Raw genomic sequence first — 23732 nt, forward strand, 5'->3', positions numbered from 1 at the left:
ATATTTTTTTTAAAAGTACTTTCCTACCAGCTCTATGAAACACAATTCCATTATAAACAGAGAAATCCATCAGCTCTCCTCCCCAGCTAATGAAACTTCACAAGAAAAGCAGCTTGTAACAACTTGAAAATGCATGTATTTATTTAAAGATTATCCATTTAGAATGTGAAGCCTGAAGGTAAAGGGCCTACTTCAAAGGTGCCCTACAGGGTTGGTTGGTAGGTAACAGTGACTTTCAAAACTCAAGTCTGAGACCCCATCCATGGCTTAAACAAACTAGGACAAACCTTATCCCCTGAATTCAGACTTGGAGCAGTGCAAGACTTCAATTCTCTGATGACGTAATGCTGGTTACTATAATTTCAGGTTTTTTCAACAGGACTTTTAATGTGTCAGTTCAAACACTTCATGTATCTTGTACTGGATATAACATGATGCTTAAATTAAAATCCACTGTAGTAAATCAAACTAATATGAGTGAATCTTTCCTAAGAATCTATCAAGTGTCAAAGTTAGAAAGGTTGTCAACTGTCCTAAGTCATAGCTGGTTTTTAACCAGTTTTCTGTTTTGCTGTTCCAGACTTTGTCCCTTTTTTCCCCACCAGCTTTTTAATTTCTGTCCTGGGCAGCAGCTGAAGTAATAGGAAATCATAATATTGCAAGACTGAAAGCATTTTGAAAGTAGAACGAGTTCTTTCCCTTTTCAAATACTTCAATAATTTCAAAATGCACTGATCCCACTTGTGCAGTTCTGGTGTCCTCAACATAAGGAGGACATAGAGCTGTCGGAGCAAGTCCAGAGGAGGGTCATGAGGATGATCAGGGGCTGGAGCACCTCCTGCATGAAGACAGGCTGAGAAAGTTGGGGCTGTTCAGCCTGGAGAAGAGAAGGCTGCGTGGAAACCTCATAGCAGCCTTCCAGTATCTGAAGGGGGCCTACAAGGATGCTGGAGAGGGACTCTTCATCAGGGATTGTAGCAATAGGACAAGGGGTAATGGGTTCAAACTAAAACAGGGGAAGGTCAGGTTAGATATAAGGAAGAAATTCTTTACTGTGAGAGTGATGAGGCACTGGAACAGGTTCCCCAAAGAAATGATAAATGCTCCATCCCTGGCAGTGCTCAAGGTTGGATGAAGCCTTGGGCTATATGGTCTATGGCGAGGTGTCCCTGTCCATGGCAGGGGAGGTGGAACTAGATGACCTTAAGGTCCTTTCAAACCCAAAGCATTATATGATTCTATGATTATTTTTAAGACTTCTGAATGCCTCTCAGTGCCGCTATCTCGTATTACAGTCAATAAAACTTTTAGTGAACATTTCAGAACTGATTCTAGTAAATATCCAAAATAATTTAATCCCAGGCACCTGGCAAGGTGTATATGATTAGTTCACTTTTATAAGCCCAGCCATGTCATAGCGTAAGCCAGAGATGCATGAAAATACTACACAGACTGTCAACAACACTGATGAAATCTGTGTACAGAAATAATGCAGAACCCCTCTAAATTTCTGAACTAATATAAAACGATGTCAAGTAATTCTCAAGTATGTGTAATAAGGCTGTGAGCTGGCAGATCTTTGAAGATCTGCCTAGTCCATTTGCTCCCCAACGAGAACTCAAAGGTTCTCCTACCATGGAAGACAGGATAGAAATAAGCAGAGGTTGAATCCAGACCACCCCCCCCGCCCTTGGTTACTTCTTCCATGCAGTTAGATGGGGAATTTGGTGGTTTGTTTGGGGTTTTGGGGGGTTGGGTTGGTTTTGGTTGGTTGGTTGGGGTTTTTTCTCCTGCTTGCTTGAGAATTAGTTTTCGGAAATTAATTTTCTTTGTCTTGCATCAAAATCTGAACTACCCTTTCTGGTCTTTCAGCAACTGCCACAGTGTCCCCATTCTGGTATCCGAGTTCAGGACACAAGCACGCTTTGAAAGAAATCCTGTTTACCCGCACTTTTGTGCTTTGGCTTGCTGCACAAAGCAGCCTGCAAGTACACTGATGGGATTTCTTGCAGGCGAAATCAAGTTCAAGCCCTGCTCCAGGAATGCATCTAACACCTTTCAGAAGGCAAAAAGCAGTCAGCCTGTGAGACCAGATTAGAGCTAGACTGAAATTAAATACAGACACTCCTCTTCATCCCCAAAGCATGAAGTTCTACAGCAGCGTTTCATACTCCAAATTTAACTGAAACCTGTCCAGGATGGACATCCAGTCCTCAGCATCAGCTCTTGCACCCCATGGATCCATGGCGCTGTGTGCATTGAAGCCCTGCGCAAATGTCCCGGACTGGCAAGTGTCTGTTCACCAGCACCCCACCCACTCAGCTGCCAGGTACCTGGAAATCCCAAGCTAACAGCTAGTTTTATCTCAGGCAAAATTTCCAGGCAGATTAAGGCACTGTACTTTCTTGCCCTCAAGCGTCATCACAACAGCTTTCATATTTTACATGGAAATGAGGGAAAAGAAATACTTCCTAGAAGGCCAAGAATAAGCTCCATCCTCTACTGGATACTAGGGGAAACCTAGTAACTGAGGGTGAGGAAAAGGCTGAGGTACTTAATGATGCCTTTGCCTCAGTCTTTTAACAGTCATACCAGCCATCCTCATGGTACTTAGTTCCCTGAGTTGGATAGCGGAGATGGGGAGCTGACTGAAGTCCCCATAATTCAGGAAGAAATGGTTAGTGGCCTACTACTCCACTTAGATGTATACAAGTCTATGGAGCTGGATGGGTTATACACAGGAGTGCTGAAGGAGCTGGCGGAGGAACTTGCTAAGCCACTCTCCATCCATCAGCAGTCCTGGTCTAGTGGGCAGTCCCAGAGGACTGAAGGTTGGCCAACATGATGCTTCTCTACAAAACGTGCAGGAAGGATGACCCAGAAACTACAGGCCTGTCAGCCTGAGCTCAGTGCTGGGGAAGGTCATGGAGCAGATGATCCTAAGGGAGATCATAAAGCATGTGCAGGAGAATGGAGGGCTCAGGCCCAGTCAGCATGGGTTCATGAAGAGCACCCCATCCCAAGGGATGGCAGATGAAAGTACAAGCTAAAAAACAGCAGATGCTCAATTAATTTACTTATACACTACTGAGCTTCTGTGCTTGGCAGGTATTTCTTGGAAATACTGAAAACCCATGGCAATCGACCTCTCTCAAACCCCTCCCTCTCACACCTCTGCCATGAGCTCTACAGACTATTCATTTGGTCAGGGCTGGGAAAACAATGCAAATGCTTTTATTTATCATCTGGAGCTACTGCCATTTTATCATGTTACCCATGACTTTTTATGCATAAAAATAATAAATTAGCCATTTCCCTTACAACATGTGCAAGAAGTCCAGCATAATCATTCATGTTTGTATTACCATAAAGTAAGAAAATGGTAATAACATGGTAGGTAGACATTAAAATGCAACAGGATTGAAAGGAAGTGCAGATGAATCATTAAGCCTTTCCTCTGCAACTGAAGACATATTCATTATTTACTTGAAGAATGGTATTTCACTACATTGTCAATATTCATTTGAATCTGTGTGATATTTAAGAGTTAAGTGCTTTCCTACAAGCTATGCATCACCACGCCTCCCTCTCCCCCCCCACCCCTATCATCTCAAAAATAATAATCCTGCAACCTAAAGTCATACATTTCAAATGACAGAATTTAGAGACACAGTATTTGCCTACAGGACCACCAGTCTCACTCAGTAACATGCTTTGTTTTGTGTGGGTTTTTTACTGTTTTTACATATTGAATGTCTTTTATGAACAACTGCTACATGTATCTTACCAGAACAAAAATGATAAGAGTACACTACCAAAATACAACATGAACTTGGATTCCACAAATCATTTGTATCATAAATACGACAATTTTCACTTGTTTTCAACTATAAACTCAGAACAACAAATATTACAGATAAACCTGCATAAATTCAGCTTTAGACCAAACTACAGATTGTGGTAAATAGTAAAATTAAGTCAACATGTGGATCGTCTAGGCAAGTCAAATCAGAAGAACAAACCCTGTAATACTGCATTTTGTCACAGACTACACGAAACATTTCTTATTCTTACTATATTCAAAAATAGTTGAGCAATGAACATTATTTTTAAAAAGTGGATCTTGATTTTTAATGATTTCTCCCTATAAAAAATGGGAATTCATCTCTCACACATTATTAAAATGAATCAAGTACCACGGTATCATCTTGCACTAAAGGACCTATTGATGTATTTCTGTCAGACTGGTATGAGTAAGTTTCCCCTTTCTATATTCATTAAAGTAAAATAAGATTTTATTCACCTTGAAAGAACACAGAACATGTTCTGCACTCTCTGTTCTTGACAGGAGTCCCAAAGCCTGCAGTTATCACTCTCACCAGGCCCGTGATTTAAATGCCTAAATAAAATACTGTACAATTGATGTGTTCTAGGAAGAATTAAATTCAGAAAAAGCTTGGTTTAAGTCACTCAATATATTTTTATTTTATTAGAAATCCCCAGAGTATAAATCTTGCTGCTCACGTGCCAGCTCCTATTGTCAGTTTGTATTTTCTCAGCTTGGCTGTTGTCAAGATTTATTTATTGACAATAACATTTGGATATACAGTCCATCGAAATGGTGCATAAATACATATTGTATTAAATAAGATTAACCATCTTTGATCATACATGCTGTGCCATAAAACTGTCACATGCAGACCTCATTAACTGTGCCATTAAACTGATGTGACTTAGAAAGGCTTTTCCTGTGAAAACGGTACCTTTTTGAAAAAACAGGCAGCAAACATTTTTACCAACACCTGAGTAATCAGGATAGCAGCTGGGGACACTACAGATGAAGCAGAGAACTCTGAACAGAGCAAGGGAACAGCAGCTTCCTTTAATGCTTGAGGCATGGATGCCATAAAAACATTTCAAGATCTTGCTACTGAATTCTGGCAAAGGACTTTGCTCTTGAATACTTTTATAATAGTTTGCACATTGTCTAGGAAAGCCAGTCATGCAGTTTTAAGTTACCAAGGAGAAAAGATCTTGCTGGTTATAAGTGTTCTAGTTTTGTTGGTTTTTTTTTTAATTTTTAAATAAAAATTATTTATAATTTTTTTAATTTATAAATTATAAATTTTGTAACAACCCTTCCCCCAGCAGCTATGCATCAGATTCTGATTTTATTCCAAATGGTTAGCAGAGATGTTCTACACAGCAGAAAGCTGAAAACCAGCTGCATTTTGAACCTCCCTCCAAATACCTTTACTTTACAAACTGAAGCAACAGTAATTTAACTGTCTAGAAAGTGTTCATGATTAAAGAATTGTCAGTATGAAGTTTTGTCCTTTGCCCCAGTACCTTCGATTACTCCTTTGAGTTTAGAATTTTGCTATAATATAATGTATACGTTATACCTGCTACACAAGAAATTATCCATCAATAATACAAAAATAATCCTAGATTACATAAGAACGTAACAGTGAATCCTCAGAGTGATTAACATGTTCTTTCAAAGCTGTCATTTCAGTAAGTAAAACATACTAATTTCACACACACAAGCTGTAGTTGTAGGTTCTTCAGCTAGTTGTTAACTTGATTGAAAGTGACATGAAAAGAGCAGACATCTAACTTGCTTAGCCTGTCTTTATGAATTATAACATACTACTTTCATTGATGCATAAATTATAAAATAAATACCAAGTAAGACCAAGAGGAAATATTTTTAATATGGCTAAAAGTTTGCACTTCCTTGTACAGGAAAGAAACAGTGCCAAATTACAGAAATCAGTTTTAAAGAAAAATTTCAAATAGAGGGTACAGGGTAAGACTTTAAAAACAGTAGCTACTGAAACATTAAACTTAATGAGCAACTTAAAGATCAAAGGATGGTAACATTCAAATCACAAAGCTCTTCACGACTTTCATCTCTGCAATAAAGCTGCTAAACACTGACTTAAAGCTACACTGGGTTTTAGTAACATCCCTTTTACCAACACCCACCACTCAATAAAAATCCTACTGGCAGCAACAGACAGGGAAAACAGAAATACAGTTGATTAGAGTAGCATGTAGACACAGTCTGATTATTTTTAAACTGCAGCTTCTTATGTTAATAACTTTTTTGTTGTCAGAATTTTGTAGGTAAATTAGTGAGGATTAAATTTGAAGGAGAAATCAAAGTTGGTTAACATCAAATAATAAACACCATTAAAATCACTGGGTTCAGCACCTCAATAGCTAAATTAGAGTCAGAGTATTTGGCAGAATTCAAAGCAGAACTATTCACAGATGAAGTACACCTGGTGAACACGTTTGCCAGTGTCAAGCCAAGAGACACTTGGAAACTATTCAGCATTAAGTATTTCCAAATACATAGTGTACTACTGTACAGTCAACAAATTTATTTTGATACTACCATGATTCTACTTCTGTATTTAAAAAAATAATAGTCACATTTTTACAAGTATTATACTAGACTCACATATAGAAAGAAACATTGCATAGATCTTCTTGCTATTTCTATGTCCATATCCAAAAGCACTTAAATTATGGTTTTGGTAGTATGTTAGAATACATATTAGCACAAGATTTTCACTAGTTTATTTATTTTAATGCCCAGAAGAGACCAAGATGACCACGTTATGTATTGCAAAGAACCTCTCCCAGTAAAAGCCATGTCAAGCCACTAACTTCTTGTTGAGCTTTTACAATACTCAGTCTTAATTTAAGAAGGAATGAAGTACACATTACAGTTCCTATGTCTTCCAAAGGTTAATTACTCTCACTTAGATTTCCACTGGCATTCTTATTCTGAATGCATTTGGTTTGAGCTCTCAATGACTGTATCTCATTATTTTCCAAATTAAATTATCTTTGATATCAGACATCTCTCTTCTGTGTACACACATATGGGATATCATCAAATAACCTCTTAACCTCAAACAAGTAAAAGAGATTTATGAGAACACATTTCAGAATACAGCACGTATTTTCTAGTTATTAAATCGTCCTTGAAATTTTAAACTATACTTAGAACATCTTTTAATAGTAATGTTTTTCTCAGTAGCAGCAAACAAAGTAATATTTAGTCCTTAATTCTGCTTTGTATTCCCTGTTTTTGGATCCAAGTCAGTATTATCAGCGCACTTTTAGTACTATCACACCAGGAACAGATGTTTAACCGATTATGCACCATTATAATTAACTGGTTTTCAGTGACACAATTTTGGAACTGTTTTCTGGAACGTGCAAGTGCAAACTACTTTCTTTGTCCTGGATATAAGACAACATTCTTGGCCATGTTAAAATGAACATTGATCTATTGAGTCCAGCTCGCCAAGTGATCCCAGTTACCCTAAAGAGCTGTTCCAGGCTGTAATCATTCCTCCCAACTCTGCCTTTTGAGAACTTTATATTTTCCATCTGGATCATGAATAAATATAGTGAACAGCAAGAAGTTATCAGAAGCAGGTCAGACAGCAGTCTATAGCTCACTGTCCTGTCTTTGACCATGGTCAAGAACAGATACATGCATATAAAAATCACAGCAAGATTAGTAGCTGCTAGGCTACTTTTTCTTTCTTATGAAACTCCAATAAAATAATTTGCTGCAGATGCACCACTGTGGGTTTACACAGTGGGAACAGGATGCTGTGTTCTGTTACCCATGTTGACTGCAGCTGAGGTGTCATTTTCACAGGCTGCATCACCTCCAGAGTACCACTCCTGCAGGTAGTAAGTCAAACTGGTTCAAAGTCAACCAATGCATAAGTAAAGTCAAAATTCCCTTTTCACTTAATATTCATCAGTATTGAATTTTATCTTTATTTCATAGAAATCTTCTTCATAATCACAATAAAGGAGAGGGAGAAAAGACTAGGACAGCTAATGGAGTACTCATGTGCCTAAGACAACAACTCATACTCTCACCCCCACTCCACATTCATTATTTTTTTTAAGCACTAACAAACTAACCTTATTGAAACATTTTCTGCAGTGATCAATGTCTTTTTTCTGCAGTATAACTTCTACTACAATACAGTGCAAAACCAGACCAAAAATACTACTTGAGGCTAATACTTGCGAGCGTGAAGTGAGCAGCCATTTCCCTACAACCACATCCTGATTCTGGGCTGGAGTACCTATCAGCATCCCACCACATCCTCTGCACCTGCAAGACAGCCTTCGACTCTGCCTCGCTGTCAGCAATGGACACATTTCTCCAGACACGTAGAAAGCGCTTGGCAGAGCAGATCTGTCTCATATAATGGGACAGGATCTCCTCTGCAACTATAAATCTTCAAACCATGCACACAGATTGATAATGGAAAGAACTTCAAGCATTTTGCCCTACTGTAAGAAGTACCAATGCAGTGTAGGTATCTTATAATTCTAACCATCTCCTCTTTCAGGAATGATCTGGCAGACATTAGGCAGCCTGAATGGTCGACAGTGGCAAAGGCTTTCCTACTAAAGGTTCAAGGAGAGGACTTTTCTGCTGGTCAGTTCCTGGAAAGTGGCTCCCATAATTAAAAGTTTAAAGGAAAAAAAAAAAACAAAAACCAAAAAAAAACCAGAAAGACAACACCCCCCCCCCAAAAAAAAAAAAATACTGAAACAGTCAACAGTATCAACAGTATGGCACAAAATCAGGAGAATGGCGCAGAACAAAGTAACAAATAAAAGGAGAAAGCACAGCAGCCCACCCTAAACCCAGACAGTAATGAAACACAGGTTTTGTGGCCAGCCTGCAATAGATATTCAGAGAGGATCAGCCTCATGCATGTCCCAGTGTTTTACAGAGATAATGTGGAGAGACTGTCTTGAGGGGGAGCATTAAAAAGAGTACTCCAGTTTAAAATAGCATTGTCAATATTTTCACCTTCCCCTCCTCATCAAAAAATTCAAGCTAAAAATGTGAATTTTTCCACTTTTAATTTCTTTTATCCATTTTCTTCCAGTCTCGGATGAATACACTAATGACCCATACTCAGTAAGTACCAAAATCTACTAAACTACTATTAGCATGTTACAAGGCTTAGAGTTGTCAACTAAAGAATACACAGAAAGACAAAACTGAAGCTTATCTCAGGCAAAGTGGCTATCAATCAGCAGAGCCATATTGCAGTTTTTCTGAACAAATACGCTGCCAGCATCAATACTGACCAAAATTATTTTTGACAAGATAAAAACCAAAAATAAAAAGGACCAACTGACAAGCAGCCTATACCTTTTAAAGCCATTTACCTCCTCCAAAACCTCTTTTCACTGGCATGCTGTTATTGCAATTTAACAATTTGGGGTTTTTTTCTCTCAATGAGACCATCTCCCTCTCTCCTCCTTTCCACAGTGCCAGCTACTAAATGAAGCACAAATTGAAGGAGGAAAATTGAAGATGTACTTATGGTTCAGGAATACAGAGGAAAGCAGGAAAATCAATTAATCTGCTATGAGAAAACTAGGCCAACCAATGAGAAAGCTGACTTCAAGCTTTTGCTTTTCATCAAACCAAAATATTAAAGCAGAAGTAGAGGTTATTTAAAGAAGTTTTATCATTGCTCTCTTTTCATTAAGTTAAACACAATGTTGATTACATACAAGAAAGCATACCGTTAGTAGTATATATTAATCTTACAACTTGAAATTGCATCACCTCCTTGTCTTTCAGCTTACTGACAGTGATTAATGATAGATATAACAAGAAAAAACTACAGACAGGTTTTCCCCCATTGATGACAGAACCTGGTCCATTTTCATGTCTTTGATGACCACGTCAGCTCTGGCTGAAACAAACTATAAGGCGTTTTGAACTCTTGAAACTCAGAAATAATCAAAAGGAGGGAGCCCCTTGCCAGCATGTAGTTGAGCTGTGGTACATGTTGCCACAGGATGCTCCCAGTGCATGGAGCTGGCACAGGTTCCGGAGGAGGCTGTGGAAAAACAATCCATTTTGGTAAATTAAATACACAAGAACTGCAGCTCTGAGTTGGGATGGAGACCAGGAGATCCTTGTGGGAAATATCACACTGCCGCTCTATCCTAGGGACCTGCTTTTAAACACCTTTAAACCGGAGACACAGTACTGAGCTGCATCATGGGTATTTGCTCTGGTCCAGGGCAGCCACTCATATTTCTGTTGATGGCCCAGATGGCAGGAAATGAAAAGCTGTGTAACCATCAAGATTTTTAAAGTCCATGTATTATATTTTTACTTATTCCAAAACAATTCTAGTAACTGAAAATTCATATGAAACAGCAAAGCAACAAGTAAAAATAGGAAAACCAGCTGTCCAAGTTCTTCCAATGCTTTATTAGCTATTCCAATTTCAAAAAGGAAACAACAGTCAACCAAAAAGTCTTATAGACTAACTAATCCTACGGAACCACTGACTCAACATATAATTTAATACCACCATTTTGACAGCTACTTTCAGAGGAAAAAAAAAAAAAAAGCCCCAACTTGACTTCAGTGCTATTGAATAAATAACTACTTGAGGGATTTTGTTTAAAACAATCACTCTGCCTCAGCTAAAGCAGTACTCTGGAAAGCTAACATTAAAAAATTATTTGTTCTAATCTATTCCAAACTGGGGCATGGCATCTAATCCTTCTTCATTACCAAATAGATTGGTAACCAAGTATTCCATTTGTAAAGTATCCATAACAACACCACATAGTTGACCTGAGTTCTTCAAAGATACCTACAGAAAATAAAAACTTAAACAGCATTTAATTACAGGGAGATACAAGCAATCAACTCCATGAAAAATACATGAAAAATACATGAAAACATAATCAAGGATGTTTTTATTTAAAGTAATTTTGTCCAATTAGTGATGCTGCTGTATTTTTTATTCAAATAAAGAGGCCATTTTAGCCAGCAATTTACTGTTTAAATATGTAAAATTGTTATGAAGACCATTCTATGGACCAACTCGTTAATGGACTAGTCATTAAATACAGGCACAAAATAACTGAGAATTGTTTCAGAAAGAATAACTTTTTAGAAACAGGTTTATAATGATAATCAATAAGCATGAAGAACTTTAAAGCAGTAAGTTCATTTGCTCTAAATGCAGAAGATTAGAATTTACTGCATTTATTTAGCTCTTACAGTTATTTTTTGCTTCATCAGTCTATACTGTTGACTCTTAAAACTGTTATTTATAACATGTAATTGTGTAGAAAGTGTAAAGAATTATGAATAATACAACAATAAATGACCATTAATGTGGGAGCCTTTTCAAATTTTAAGTGTTAGGAATTTTGTTATTTATCATTTTATTATAGAAGGGGAAAGACAAAGAAAACTGTTAAAAAATTACTTTCCTTTTTTCTACAAATCCCCTTGTTTCTTTTTCTGTTTAAACTAAAGACATTAGTACTAGCATATTTGGAATAGATCCAAGAGGGCTAATGAGTACATAAATATGCCAGGTAAGTTTTTATTTAACATGAAGAGCAGTTAGCATTCACTGAATACATATATTAAGTCATACAACATTTATGATTGACATCATGTCATTTTCTGATGCTCATATCTCAAAGGTTGTCATTGTTTGTTCTTCCTCCGGTATACTTTGGGTCCACAAAAACCAGGTCCTCAAATGCTAAGAACTTAATGCAACTCTATCAATCAGCATGGTTGCTGAGGAAAGGAAGGGAAGGGAAGGGAAGGGAAGGGAAGGGAAGGGAAGGGAAGGGAAGGGAAGGGAAGGGAAGGGAAGGGAAGGGAAGGGAAGGGAAGGGAAGGGAAGGGAAGGGAAGGGAAGGGAAGGGAAGGGAAGGGAAGGGAAGGGAAGGGAAGGGAAGGGAAGGGAAGGGAAGGGAAGGGAAGGGAAGGGAAGGGAAGGGAAGGGAAGGGAAGGGAAGGGAAGGGAAGGGAAGGAAAGGAAAGGAAAGGAAAGGAAAGGAAAGGAAAGGAAAGGAAAGGAAAGGAAAGGAAAGGAAAGGAAAGGAAAGGAAAGGAAAGGAAAGGAAAGGAAAGGAAAGGAAAGGAAAGGAAAGGAAAGGAAAGGAAAGGAAAGGAAAGGAAAGGAAAGGAAAGGAAAGGAAAGGAAAGGAAAGGAAAGGAAAGGAAAGGAAAGGAAAGGAAAGGAAAGGAAAGGAAAGGAGAACATGACCATCAGGAAAAAAAAAAAACAAACAACAAACCCAAAAAAAGACATTCAAAAACAAAACAAAACAAAACAAAAAACATAACCAATCAAAGAGCCTTATAGACGGCTTCCTGCTCACACTGAATGGACTTACGTACTTACCCAAAGTCTCCTAACATTAAAAGAAAAAAGTATGGAATTTCCCTCCCCAAGACTCCTATCTGATATAGACAAGAGAAAGAGCAGATTAATTTTCTGAGCGCATACTGCTACCAAACATGGAGGAAAAACTCCTCATAAAGAAACTGCAGATATTATTCTTACATGCACCAGCAGTTTAACAGCTACCTGAAAATCTATTGTTGTAACTCCCACAGCTTGACTCTGTTTTCTAAACACCATGTAATCCAAATTCCTTTAAACAATCATGATATCTTACTTTGAAAAGTTACCTGAAGCATAATATAACAAAACTTTACCATTCTCCCACTACAGATGATTACCTTGCTATAAATGAGATGATGTATGACTCCATCAGGGACTCTGAACAAGTCTAATCACAAAATACATGCCCAAAACAAAAGCCTTATAATGACATTCATTACCAAGGGAGTAACGTATTGTTTTCTTCCAATAGAGAGAATGCTTTGTTTTGTGCATTTTGACTGTGTTTCCTTTCCTGCATCCCATATGTATCATGGATGGAAAACTGTGGCTTTTGCAAAGTTAAAATGGATTTGTCAACTTCTACGGCCATAACTGAGAACAGTTCATTAACTTTATCTAATTTAAGATACAGGTATATGATAAACTCAAAATGTGAATACTAGCTATATCACAGGAGAAAGGAATGCAGTCCCTTAAGCTTAGACTTGCCTACATACTGAAGAGTTTAGTTTTCCAGCCCAAGAACTGCAATGAGAATAACAGCACACATTAAGATTTCATCTTTATAATTATTTGCATTATACACATTAAACAGTTTAGGAAGGACTGTTGCAATATTGCTTGAAAGTTGTCACATAGGTATAGAGAAAACTGGCAATTAAACTTTTCCTCTTCCCGTCTGAATAATACACAATGCTGGGGATGGAAAACAAATCTGATTCATGTGACTGTTCCCTCTGATTATCAGCAACATGTTTGCTGGGTCAATGTAAAATTACTGCTTGACATAACCACATTCAGAGTTCTCTACTCCACTGGCTGCAGTTTAAATGATAAACTCTGTAAGGAAGCACAGCTTCCTACTGCAGAAAAAAAGGTTTTCTTGTTTGTAAGTTGTGCAACAGAATCAGCTCCATCTGCCTGGCCCCAATTCCAGGCACCAGTGAACTCCAGGACTTAATTCAAATCTCTCTGAGGACCCATATCCTCACTCATTTCAGTTCCACTCAGTAAGTTCAGAAGAGACGGATAAAATGAGTCAAGGATCAAAGGTGATGAGGGAAGATGTAATGGAGGGTTTTAGAAAAGGAAAAGAACTTTAAAGTCATGTAACACTAAAAAAGTAGTGGAGACCATGAGCTGAAAGCAGAAGCTGCAGCATACAGCAGTGATAGTGCAGAGGCTGGCAAGCAAAGTGGAGCATGCCAAGGGCCAAGAGCAGAGAGATACGTTTTCTCCTTTTTTAGAAATGCATTTACAGTAAATTGTGCAATACATGCAAACAGCGAACAAAAATAAGATGCAGATGAGAAGAAAAAGGGGGGAATAACAACAACAACAATAATAATCATAGAATCATCGAATAGTCAGGGTTGGCAAGGACCTCAAGATCATCCAACCCCCCTGCCATGGGAAGGGGTATCTCACACTAAACCATGTCACCCAAGGCTCTGTCCAACCTGGCCTTGAACACCGCCAGGGATGGAGCATTCACAATGTCCCTGGGCAGCCCATTCCAGTGCCTCACCACCCCTACAGTAATGAAGAAAGTGCAGAATGAAAAGGTTCCAGAAATAATAGCAGATGGGTCCAAGCACAGAGGATGACCTATGAAAGGATGTAAGAAAATTCAGCATTTTTTTTTAGCATGCAAAGCTCCCCTGATAAGACACATGTTAAAGTATAATAATTCCGTTACTTAGGAGTGCTGGTAAATTAGATTCATCAAAATTGGTAACACCTTTTTGGTTTTTATCTCCCTCTCTCTTAAACGCTGGTAGGTTTGCTGCTGCATCAGGTTATTAGCTCATTACAGTAAACGAACATTTCCTCACCATTCAGCATACTTCTGAAATTTCTGTAAAACCTACTGTATTAATAAAGTTGCCCACAGACCAGTTATGCTCTTCTTCCACCTCTCTGATCTCAAAGAAATCAATACCATGCACATTAATTTTTAATGCACCTATCAAAAAAATTGTTGCCAAGGAACTACTGATATATAGTAATTTTAAGTGTACAATTCTTTCATTAAACCTACGCTTTTCTTCATGTTTTCCAGGCCTGATTTTGTTACTACTAGTTTTAACTTTATTTTCCATTGTATGGTGTAGTTTGTTCTTTTCTCAAGTTACAGTAGACATAAAACCTTCACTTTCCCAATTTCTACTTTTGTCTATAAAACATGCACTCTCTGGGACAGACAATTCCATAACACAAGGAGAATGATTTTATGGAGAGACATCCTTTTGATTGACATTAGAAGGAAGAAATCATAGTAATTCTTCAATAAACAAGGAGAAACATAAATGTACATAACTTGGAATTTGGAGGCCTTGACTTCTCATGTTACACAAAAACCATAATGATACTTTAATAACATAGAAAATCCATTAAACTTCATTTTGTGTTATACAAAGCCTACAGTATATATGCTGAAAATGCATGCCAGTGCCTTTATACCTCCAAGAGTTTTGATAAATAGCCATTTCAGAAGAAAGCCACTCACCAAAGGAAAGCTTAAAACATAAGTTTAAAAGAATTTGCTTACTTACACATAGCTATCAGCAAGCCTAAATTCTATATGATCTAGGAATAAAACTCAGGTTTTCTCAAAGATTTATAGGTCTATGAGCATAATACCCAGAAACCACTGTATGCTTATTTTATTGACACGACAGTTTATACATTTGACATACTGCTGTTCAGATAAGATTATATTCAACTAAGTACAGAAAAGAAACTGCCAACAAGTCTGTAAGACTATGATAGAAATTGCAAAAGCACAGTTTTCATATGACTAACCATACCTTCAGAGTACTCCCAAATCAGTCCCAGGCATGAAAACACAGTTGGAACTCATTTTAAGGGAAGTGTGAAGAATAGCATGTTGCCACAAAAATAGTAACCAAGCCTGAACTGTGTGTTCCCTGTACTACATAATTCCCAAAGAAGATGAAAGAAAAGTTAATATTATAAATAATACAGAGTTTTTAGCAAATTGTATTTCGGAAGTCTAGAACTAGAGAGCAAACTTGTAATTGATTGAAGTTAATCATAGTTGATTAGAGATGCACGTACCCAACCTTTCCACGTTTTGTACACTTTTACTGCTGTGAAGGTTTTGTTATTCTATCAAGAAGATGGAAAGAGAGGAAGCCTAGAAATCAATACACAATTTTTCCACAAAAATCTAAATCAAATTGTATGAACAGTGATTCTTGAAAACATGAACAAGTATTAGGAGTAAAAACCAAGTTGGTACAAAGCTCTGGCCCTCAGATATGTACAAAGGAAGTATGTAAGCTTCATATATGTGAATGTACATTTCCTCCTGGCTGTTAGAGCAGAACCTTTGCCTCAGTAAAGATACTCCACCCTCTAACTTTCAGATTTATGCCAGCTCTGTATTATAAAAACAAGACAACAGTCAGCAGTGAGGAAAGTAGGGATGGATTATCAGGAACATGACTGCATCCAACAGCTGCAAAATTTGTGATGACAGAGGGTCCAAAATAAGGAGAAACTCTGCACAAGAAAGCAGTGTTACTCCACCTATTTCTGACCAGAAAGTTTTGGGGTCTATGTCAATGGCAAAAGAATAAATGGGCTTCCAGAGTCACAGGGGTTCATAAAACCCTGTTCTTGTACAACATCAAAAAAATAAATAAGATCTGTGACTTTAAACCTCTGAAGATGGAGAAAAGGGAGAATGTATGTAACATTAAACCTTTAGAGCTTCATTTTAATAACATTCTTCAGACCCTTTACTCCTCACTATTCAGACGTGTTTTAAGAGTCCTTTTCCCTCCTTCACCTCTCTCCCAACCACTCCATCATTCCCCCTCTTCACCTCACATCTTATAATGCTAACAGGATACTTAGAAAGGGACAAGGAAAGAAAAATGTATTTTGAGAAAATGTTTCAGTGTGCCTTCTGGGAAAGAAAAAAAAAAAAACAAAACAAAAAAAAAACGTATTAAGAGCTCCATTTTCAAATCTTTAAGGAACAGTCCATTCTAAGAGCTGACAGTACTTTGGTCCTGAGGGGCAGCAACTCATGCAATGTCCTACAAAAGCAAATCCCGCATACATAAAACACCTTCTCCCTGGCCCCTACTGCAACAGATGAAAATACCTACATTTCAGAACCAAATTTCTGTTCCAAATATCTTCTGATAAGGAATTAGATAGGTTTTATGAATATTAGACCAACCTACAAAGAAAAAAAAGAGCCAGTGGCATATACTAAATCTCTTCCTGCTTAAGGCAAACAAGGACAATAGCTAACCAGCTGACAAATTATATTATAAAACCCCAACTTCATTTAGAACTTCTTAATAGATATCAGATATACACTTAGATGACAACACTCACTTCCCACACGTATTACTATCCTCCTGTCTACCCTAACCAGTTTATTTTTACCTCTAGGATGAAATCAAGTATAAGATCACAACATTGCAAATTTCCTGATTTGCAGCAAAAAAAAAAAAGGACTTGTTTTCTACATAAAATTAGTAAATTAATTAACAGTTCAATACTGTAAAATCATTTTAGCTGTTTCTAAAATTATCATCTCATTGTCACGCACAAACTACCTGCCTCAAAGAAAGTTACACTGAGGACTTAAAAGCAGCAGAGGGATATATGGCACTGTTTTAACTTATGACATTTCCAGCTTAATAATACTAGTAAAGACAGAAACTTCAGCGTGATTCATATAACTTAAAAAATTAATCTGGTAACTACTAAAGCAGCCTTTATTGTATTTTGGGCATTACTTGCAAAGACAGTTTTATTTTCCTTAACAGAAATCTTTTACCCTCCTCTCCTGTTAAAATCCCAGCAAATGCATTAGTTTCAGTCATGCCTTGGAAGTGGTCATCATACTTGCTGTTACTGACAAGCAGACAAGGGCCTTCCATGTTTTATGTGTATTTTGTGTCAGTTTGCTTTGGTTAGGAGTTCCTTTCACAATAACTGGCATTTCAAAAAAAAAAGAAAAGTAAGCATGTATAAATATGTATACGCACATAAATAATGGAGCAGGAAACCTGGTTTTATTCTTTTTTTCTGCCACTTTGAGTGAAAACAGGAAGCTAACCAAGGTGAAAACGTCTGTGCAAACCATTATAATGAGAATTAATCTTTAATAGCATTGCTAATTTCTAAATAAAAGCGTTATGTGAGATCTCTCATCAATAAAGAAAAAGATGTGAGTTTTAAGATGCGGAAATAAAACCACTGAATAATACTTTTTGATCATCCTTTCCTCAATTCTTCCTTTGTTTGCTTTGGCTAGCTTAACCTCTAAGTTCTCTGGGACACAAAGAACATTTTTTTGTGATCTATTTTTACAGCAAATGCTTATATTAAATAAACCATATCGATATATCCTAAACTGAATATAGGAGTGTAAAAGACAAGACTGGACATGAAAATAATACAGTAATATAATAACTTTGAATAAGTTCCAGTAGACATGACATAAATGAATGTGACATAAAAGTAAGTTTAGGACAGAGAAAAGCAGGGCAATGCTGCTTTCAGAAGACTACTTACTGTTTGTAAAGTGCTTTGAAGATGAAAACCCCTATGTAAGTATTATGGCTACAGATTACCACTGGAGTCATGTAGCCTCACTCAGAAACCAAGTATCTGACGACTTTGAGACCTCTGATTCAAAGTCAGAAGAAATGCATAAATGAAGGGTCCTGTATGACATGGAATTGTTACTACACTACCTTAAATCTTCATTTCTATCATGAGCTGCAACATCAGATTTCTATAGGTGTGTCTATGGGTAAAATTCTAAATAATAACAACCTTCAGTCTGAATGCTGGACTTTCTTACGAACTGAGGGAGGAAAAAAAATATAAAAGTGATACTATCAGAAACTGATGGCATTTGTGGTTGAAAATATATTCTGCCCAGTGATATCAAGACATGCATTGAACTACAACTTCTTTAACCCCACTTGACAGAAAAAGAAGTACAGAAATAAATTGTCCAGTTTACTCCAAATAATTTGATTCTCAGAAGAACATCCAATCTGCTAATTTATGAAACTTGAAATTGCAGGACCTCCACATTCAAAAAAGCAACAACACAATTTTTACTATCATATTCCATATAGCCCAAACATTAACAAGTGAAGCAGAAGTTTAACAACTAAAATTTCTGCTAGCATAAAGGAGAAAGAAAATTGCAAATAATCTTTTTCCCTAGAGTTACACTTTAACAACCCAAATGATTGGTAACAAAAAAAGAACAATAAACAAAACAAAGTTAAATACTGATTCAATATAAGAATTCCCAAGTATTCAGCCATAAGTTCTAAACTTAGAAAACTGTATTATCCTGAAGGGATATGTCTCCTCCTTGTTGGGTCTACATTTCCATGCCTACTGAGAGTGATGTGGGGAGAGCAGATCTCATACATTAGTGATTCAATAGCTGTACTCTTCATGGGGAAAAAAAGAATAGAGAGCATTACTCCACCCCTGCCCCAATATCCAATACACAAGGCACAGAAATGCATGTTGCAAATCAATAAGGTCTAGGAATCCTTTTACAGGATACATGCAAATACTATGTGAAGTGACAGCTAAGCTTTATATTTTGGTCTACATCAAGCATTTGAATCCAATTCCCAAAGCAGTAAAATACTAAATAAAGGCAGTGAAACAAGAGTCCAGAAAAAGGGATTTTGTGGGTTTTGGTATTTTAATATAAAGAGGAGGGGATAACTGCTTTATTAGCTTATATTTTGATTTTATTTTTAGTATGTTTATTTATTATTGGGAGTATTTATATTGTATGTTATTGGGAGGCAGTACTGAAAAGCTCCAGTGTTCATACGATTCCAAAGAAAACTTCTCCATGTCATAAACTGGAAATAATTGGTCCAAACTTGTCAAGAATGAGCATTTCTTCAGTGACTTCACACTAGTTTGCAGTCACTGTGTGTGACTGTGTCAGAAGTATTTTCAGTAGCAATTCTTTCACTACAGATACTCCACAAAAGAGCTGAAATTGGCAAACTCAGCCAAGGTCCATGGTCACTCAGGTGAAAAAAGAAACCAAAACATTAAACAAATCATAACTTCTTAAATTTGCTGATAAGCAACATCATTACCCAGCATGCAAATGAAATGTTACACATCCACAGCTTCATATCTTAATAACTTAAGAGACACAGCACAGGCAACTCCTCTATCGTTTCTGCAGAACAGTTATTAGAATTTGGCTTCAATCTTCCTTTCTAAAAGAAAAAAGCACTAAGCAAGCAGCATCCCTATATATTAAGTGTATATATAAAAAGATTACTTAATCTGTCCAAAACCTCCCAAACTGTTTGTTACGTTGTTTCATTACAGTGTTACTGCATCTGAATTCCTTTATTCACCTTGTTAAATCAATCCAAAAGATTATGTTCCATATGTTAAAGCTCTCTTTCTCTCTATGGGCCAATAAAACTGAATGGAAGCAGGCAGTGACTACTAGAATGTTCTCTTTTGCCCAAGTCTTCCATGCAACTACAAAAACAAATGTAAGAGTACTAGTGTTTGAACTTTTTATCATTATTTCCTGCAGCTGGCCAAATCTCACAACTGTTATTTAATTCAGAAACAGTTTCTCCTGGACAATCTCTGACACATTCAATCAAATTGTCATCTGTATGTTCCAGCTACTGAAAATCATTATGTCTCTAACACAGATTTTAAACTTTTTTTTCCTTTTTATCTTCAAGATTTAGCTTTATATTTACTTACTGAGAAGGAAAAAAAAACTGAAAAAACAGACTGTAAGAGGGAAGGCATAAACTGAGGAGATACATGGTACTGTACTCATCCATGTGAAATTCAACAACAAGCAATGATTCGTGATGTTTTATATCAACTAAGGACAGCTAATCAGCTCTCAGATCAATGGCTGTTTATAATTAAAGTTTAAAAAAAACAAACAACCACAGTATCTTTCTAATGAGTATGAGCAAACGTTACCTGAAATGAAGACATTTAGAGGGATACTATCAAGTTTACTACTGATGCCTTAAATCATATGTATAAGTGAGCAAATCCTCCCACCTACTACTTCAAACGCAGCACCTCCCCCGTTCATCTTTTCTCACTTCTGTTTCCAATTCAATTTCTTTTCATTACATTGAATACATACTTCTGTTGATCTTATGCTCAGCTGGATTCATCTACTGGTGCTTTGCTCGTTAAAAGTTTCTTAAGAAAAAAAAAGTCTAAGTAAGACTCTGTAAATCAATGCTTAAGATGAAAAACCTTTGCAGACATGCTGAGTGTCAGTTTCTACAGCTCCTTAAGCAATGGGAAAAAAACAGTTTCTGCCTGCCCAAGATGTTGACATTTTTTATTTCTGGTGGAGTACAAACCCTAAGTACACAGCCAGTTATATAAACTACAGAAGTAGCAGTGAACTTAGCACCTAAGTCAAAAGTTACGCTGATGTAATAATTTTATTCTAAACCAGCCTATTAAAATTTGGCAGGAAGTGTAGCTTTTCTATCTTGTGTACTAACAAGCAAAAGTTCCCCAGATGAATAACTGGCATACAGCTAACCAGCATCAGGTCACTCAATAGTTATAGCTAAAAATGAACCGAAGCCTACACAGCACATCTGCACATTTACAAGCACAAGCTCCCCAGATGTTATAAATTACTATATTTACCACTTGTCTCCCAAAAGTGTTGACTTAAAGAAAATGCAGTGAACAGTGGAGATGTTCACCGCAGGAATTGTCAACAGAACTAAATTCAACAGTAAAAGATCTGTTGATGTGTGCATGATGTAAAGGGTAAATGTCACAGAGCTATTACTGCTTGGGTCCATTACAGGGCCATTACTTTCACCTATACTTGATGATGCAGTTGGAAAAAGTTCTACTACTTTACTTACAATGCACACCATTTATTCAAGTTTAGCCATAACCTATTTCCAAGTCTCCTGGGGAGATTAAAAAAAAAAAAAAAAAAAACAAAAAAGGCAAAACACTAAACTGAGTCATTTTCAATTACCAGACAACTCAACAATATTGGCGATTCAGTCATTTTAAGTGTTTGTACACAAACTTGCTCAAAAAGAAATACCAAAAGAAGATATCAAATTCCAAACGTTATTTAGGAGAGACTCAGACAGCACACCAGAAGGCATTGTGCCATTATCGATACCATAATACATTTATTGCCCGGATAGTTTGACCCCATCCCGTCGCCGGCAGAAAGGTGCACCAGCGAGCTCCATCAGTTCTGCTAGCACTGACATTCAAACCACGACACACAGCAGCATGCAATTGACATCGGGGTAAGCCCAGCTTCCCCTGCTCGACCAAAACGCCGGCAAGTTTCCAAACTGTGCAGAAGAAAATAAATAAATAAATAAATGAAACATCCCACCCAACTCTCACTTTTTTAAAAGCCGGGCCAGGGTTAGAACCTGCCCGGAGTGATTCTGCCTGCTCCTGCTGCCGCTCAGTGGGGTCCCCGTCCCTCCCCGCACTCCTCTCCCCTGGGCGCCCCACACCGTCCCCTCCCGCGGGAACGTCCCAGGGCCAGGTGCGCACTGCCCCGCGGGCCGTACTCACAGGGACACGGTGCGGTTGGGCAGCACGGCGGGCTGCAAAGTTTCCACCAAGTCCCCGCCGCTGCAGACCACTTTGATGCGGAGGGCCGGGCGGCCGGGCCCCTTGGCGCGCTCGGCGGCGCAGAGGCAGCGGTCCACGATGAGGTCGGGGCAGTTCCTGCTGGCCCCGCACAGCCCCATGACGGCGGCCACCAGGCAGAAGAGGCGGCGGCACAGCCCGCGCATGCTGAGCCAGCCAGCGACCCGCCAGCTGCCGCCACCACCGCTCCGCGCCGCGCATGGCACGCGCCGAGCAGCTCCGCTCCCCTCCGCGGGCGCCGCGCTCCCCTCCACGCCTCCTGCGCCCACCCCAACCCCGCCCCGCCTCTCGCTGCGGCCGGCTCCGCTCCGAGGGACCCCCCCTCCTTCCTCCTCCTTCTCCTCGGAGGAGCCGCCGCTCCTTTCCTGCCGCAGCCCGTGCAGCCGCGGCGCTGGGCGGACCCCGATGCGCGCCCCGGCCCCCTTCAGTCAGCCGCTCACCGGGAGCGTGTCCCCCCCCCAGGACCCGGGGCTGCCCCTGCGCCCCACCGGCAGCCCCGGGGTGTTCCCTGTGCGGGTGCTACCTGGCTGAACCGCGGTGCTTTGAGCCCGCGTTGGTTGTCCAGTAACTGGGGGGAAAACAGACCGGTGCGGCAGGGACGAGCTGCAGCGGGAGCCACCAGCCTGAGCACAGGCTGGAAAATCGGAGCTGGAAAAAATATGTGGGAATCTAGTTTTGGAAATAGCTATCTTTCCTAGCGCTCTCGAGAAATGTGTGTGCTTAGTACTGTTCACACCTATGGTGGTGGGAAAGGGGTTTCAGGCTATGGGCAAAGGTCCGTGTTGACCAAGAGATGGGACTGTCCTGCCAGCTCCACACGACGCAGCCACTGGTGCCCGGGAGGGCCCGTGCAATTAGCTAGCTGCCTTCAGACACATCAGATAGTGCTGTGGGCATGACCTAAATCAAAGGTTTGATCAGGAGTCGAAGGCTGTTTTATCATCCAGGACAACAAGCAGATTTCTTTCTTTTCTGCATGTTCACTACGCCACTCAGGCTTTGGAACCTTCTCAGTAGTATTTTATGCTTAGTAACTCTTATGGTAGGTTTTCAGTATCAACTGCAAGCTACCCTGTGGGGTTTTTTTTCTGAAAGTGAACAAAAATCCAGTTTGTAACAGGGACTTCCATTTTTAATGGACTTTTGCAGAGAAAGCATGTTCTTTGCCTTCTCTTACTCAGTGGAGACTCACACCACGCATTTTCATTGCAGGATCTAGGCCAAAAATTACTAATAGTCTGCCATGGCTGTAAAGCTATTTTAAGAAATTACTAGGGTTTTTTAAACAATATTGCATTATAGTCCCTTAAGGAAGATTTGTCTTGCACATTTACGATGTCTGTTATCACTGTATTCTAACATTGAATTGGAGCCTTTAAGCACTATGTTTGTTAATAAGCAATAGAAGTGTTAGTGCCCTTGTGAGATTCCAGGCTAATAGGAACTTTCTCAGGAACAATATTTTTCTGAACAGTTGTTGATGTGATGAATTATAAATATTACAACCTCTGTTCTTTTATTTTTAAAGGCAAAGCTGTGTAAGTCTTACTGGCAAAGAGC

The 23732-nt window shown here is 38.6% G+C and overlaps 1 protein-coding gene across 1 annotated transcript in view; it reads right to left on the minus strand.

Moving 5' to 3' along the window:
- ADGRA1 (adhesion G protein-coupled receptor A1) overlaps positions 1–22413 on the minus strand; it is a 286313-nt gene extending 263900 nt beyond the window's left edge. The window contains exon 1 of the mRNA XM_062610365.1: positions 22095–22413. Coding sequence (XP_062466349.1) covers positions 22095–22318 — 224 coding nt within the window. The 5' untranslated portion in view covers positions 22319–22413. The remainder of the gene's footprint in view (positions 1–22094) is intronic.
- Positions 22414–23732: the final 1319 nt, after the last annotated feature.

The sequence above is a fragment of the Pezoporus occidentalis genome, unplaced genomic scaffold (assembly GCF_034315485.1).
Source record: "Pezoporus occidentalis ecotype Australia unplaced genomic scaffold, CSIRO_AGI_Poc_V1 ctg147, whole genome shotgun sequence".
Taxonomy (NCBI): domain Eukaryota; kingdom Metazoa; phylum Chordata; class Aves; order Psittaciformes; family Psittacidae; genus Pezoporus; species Pezoporus occidentalis.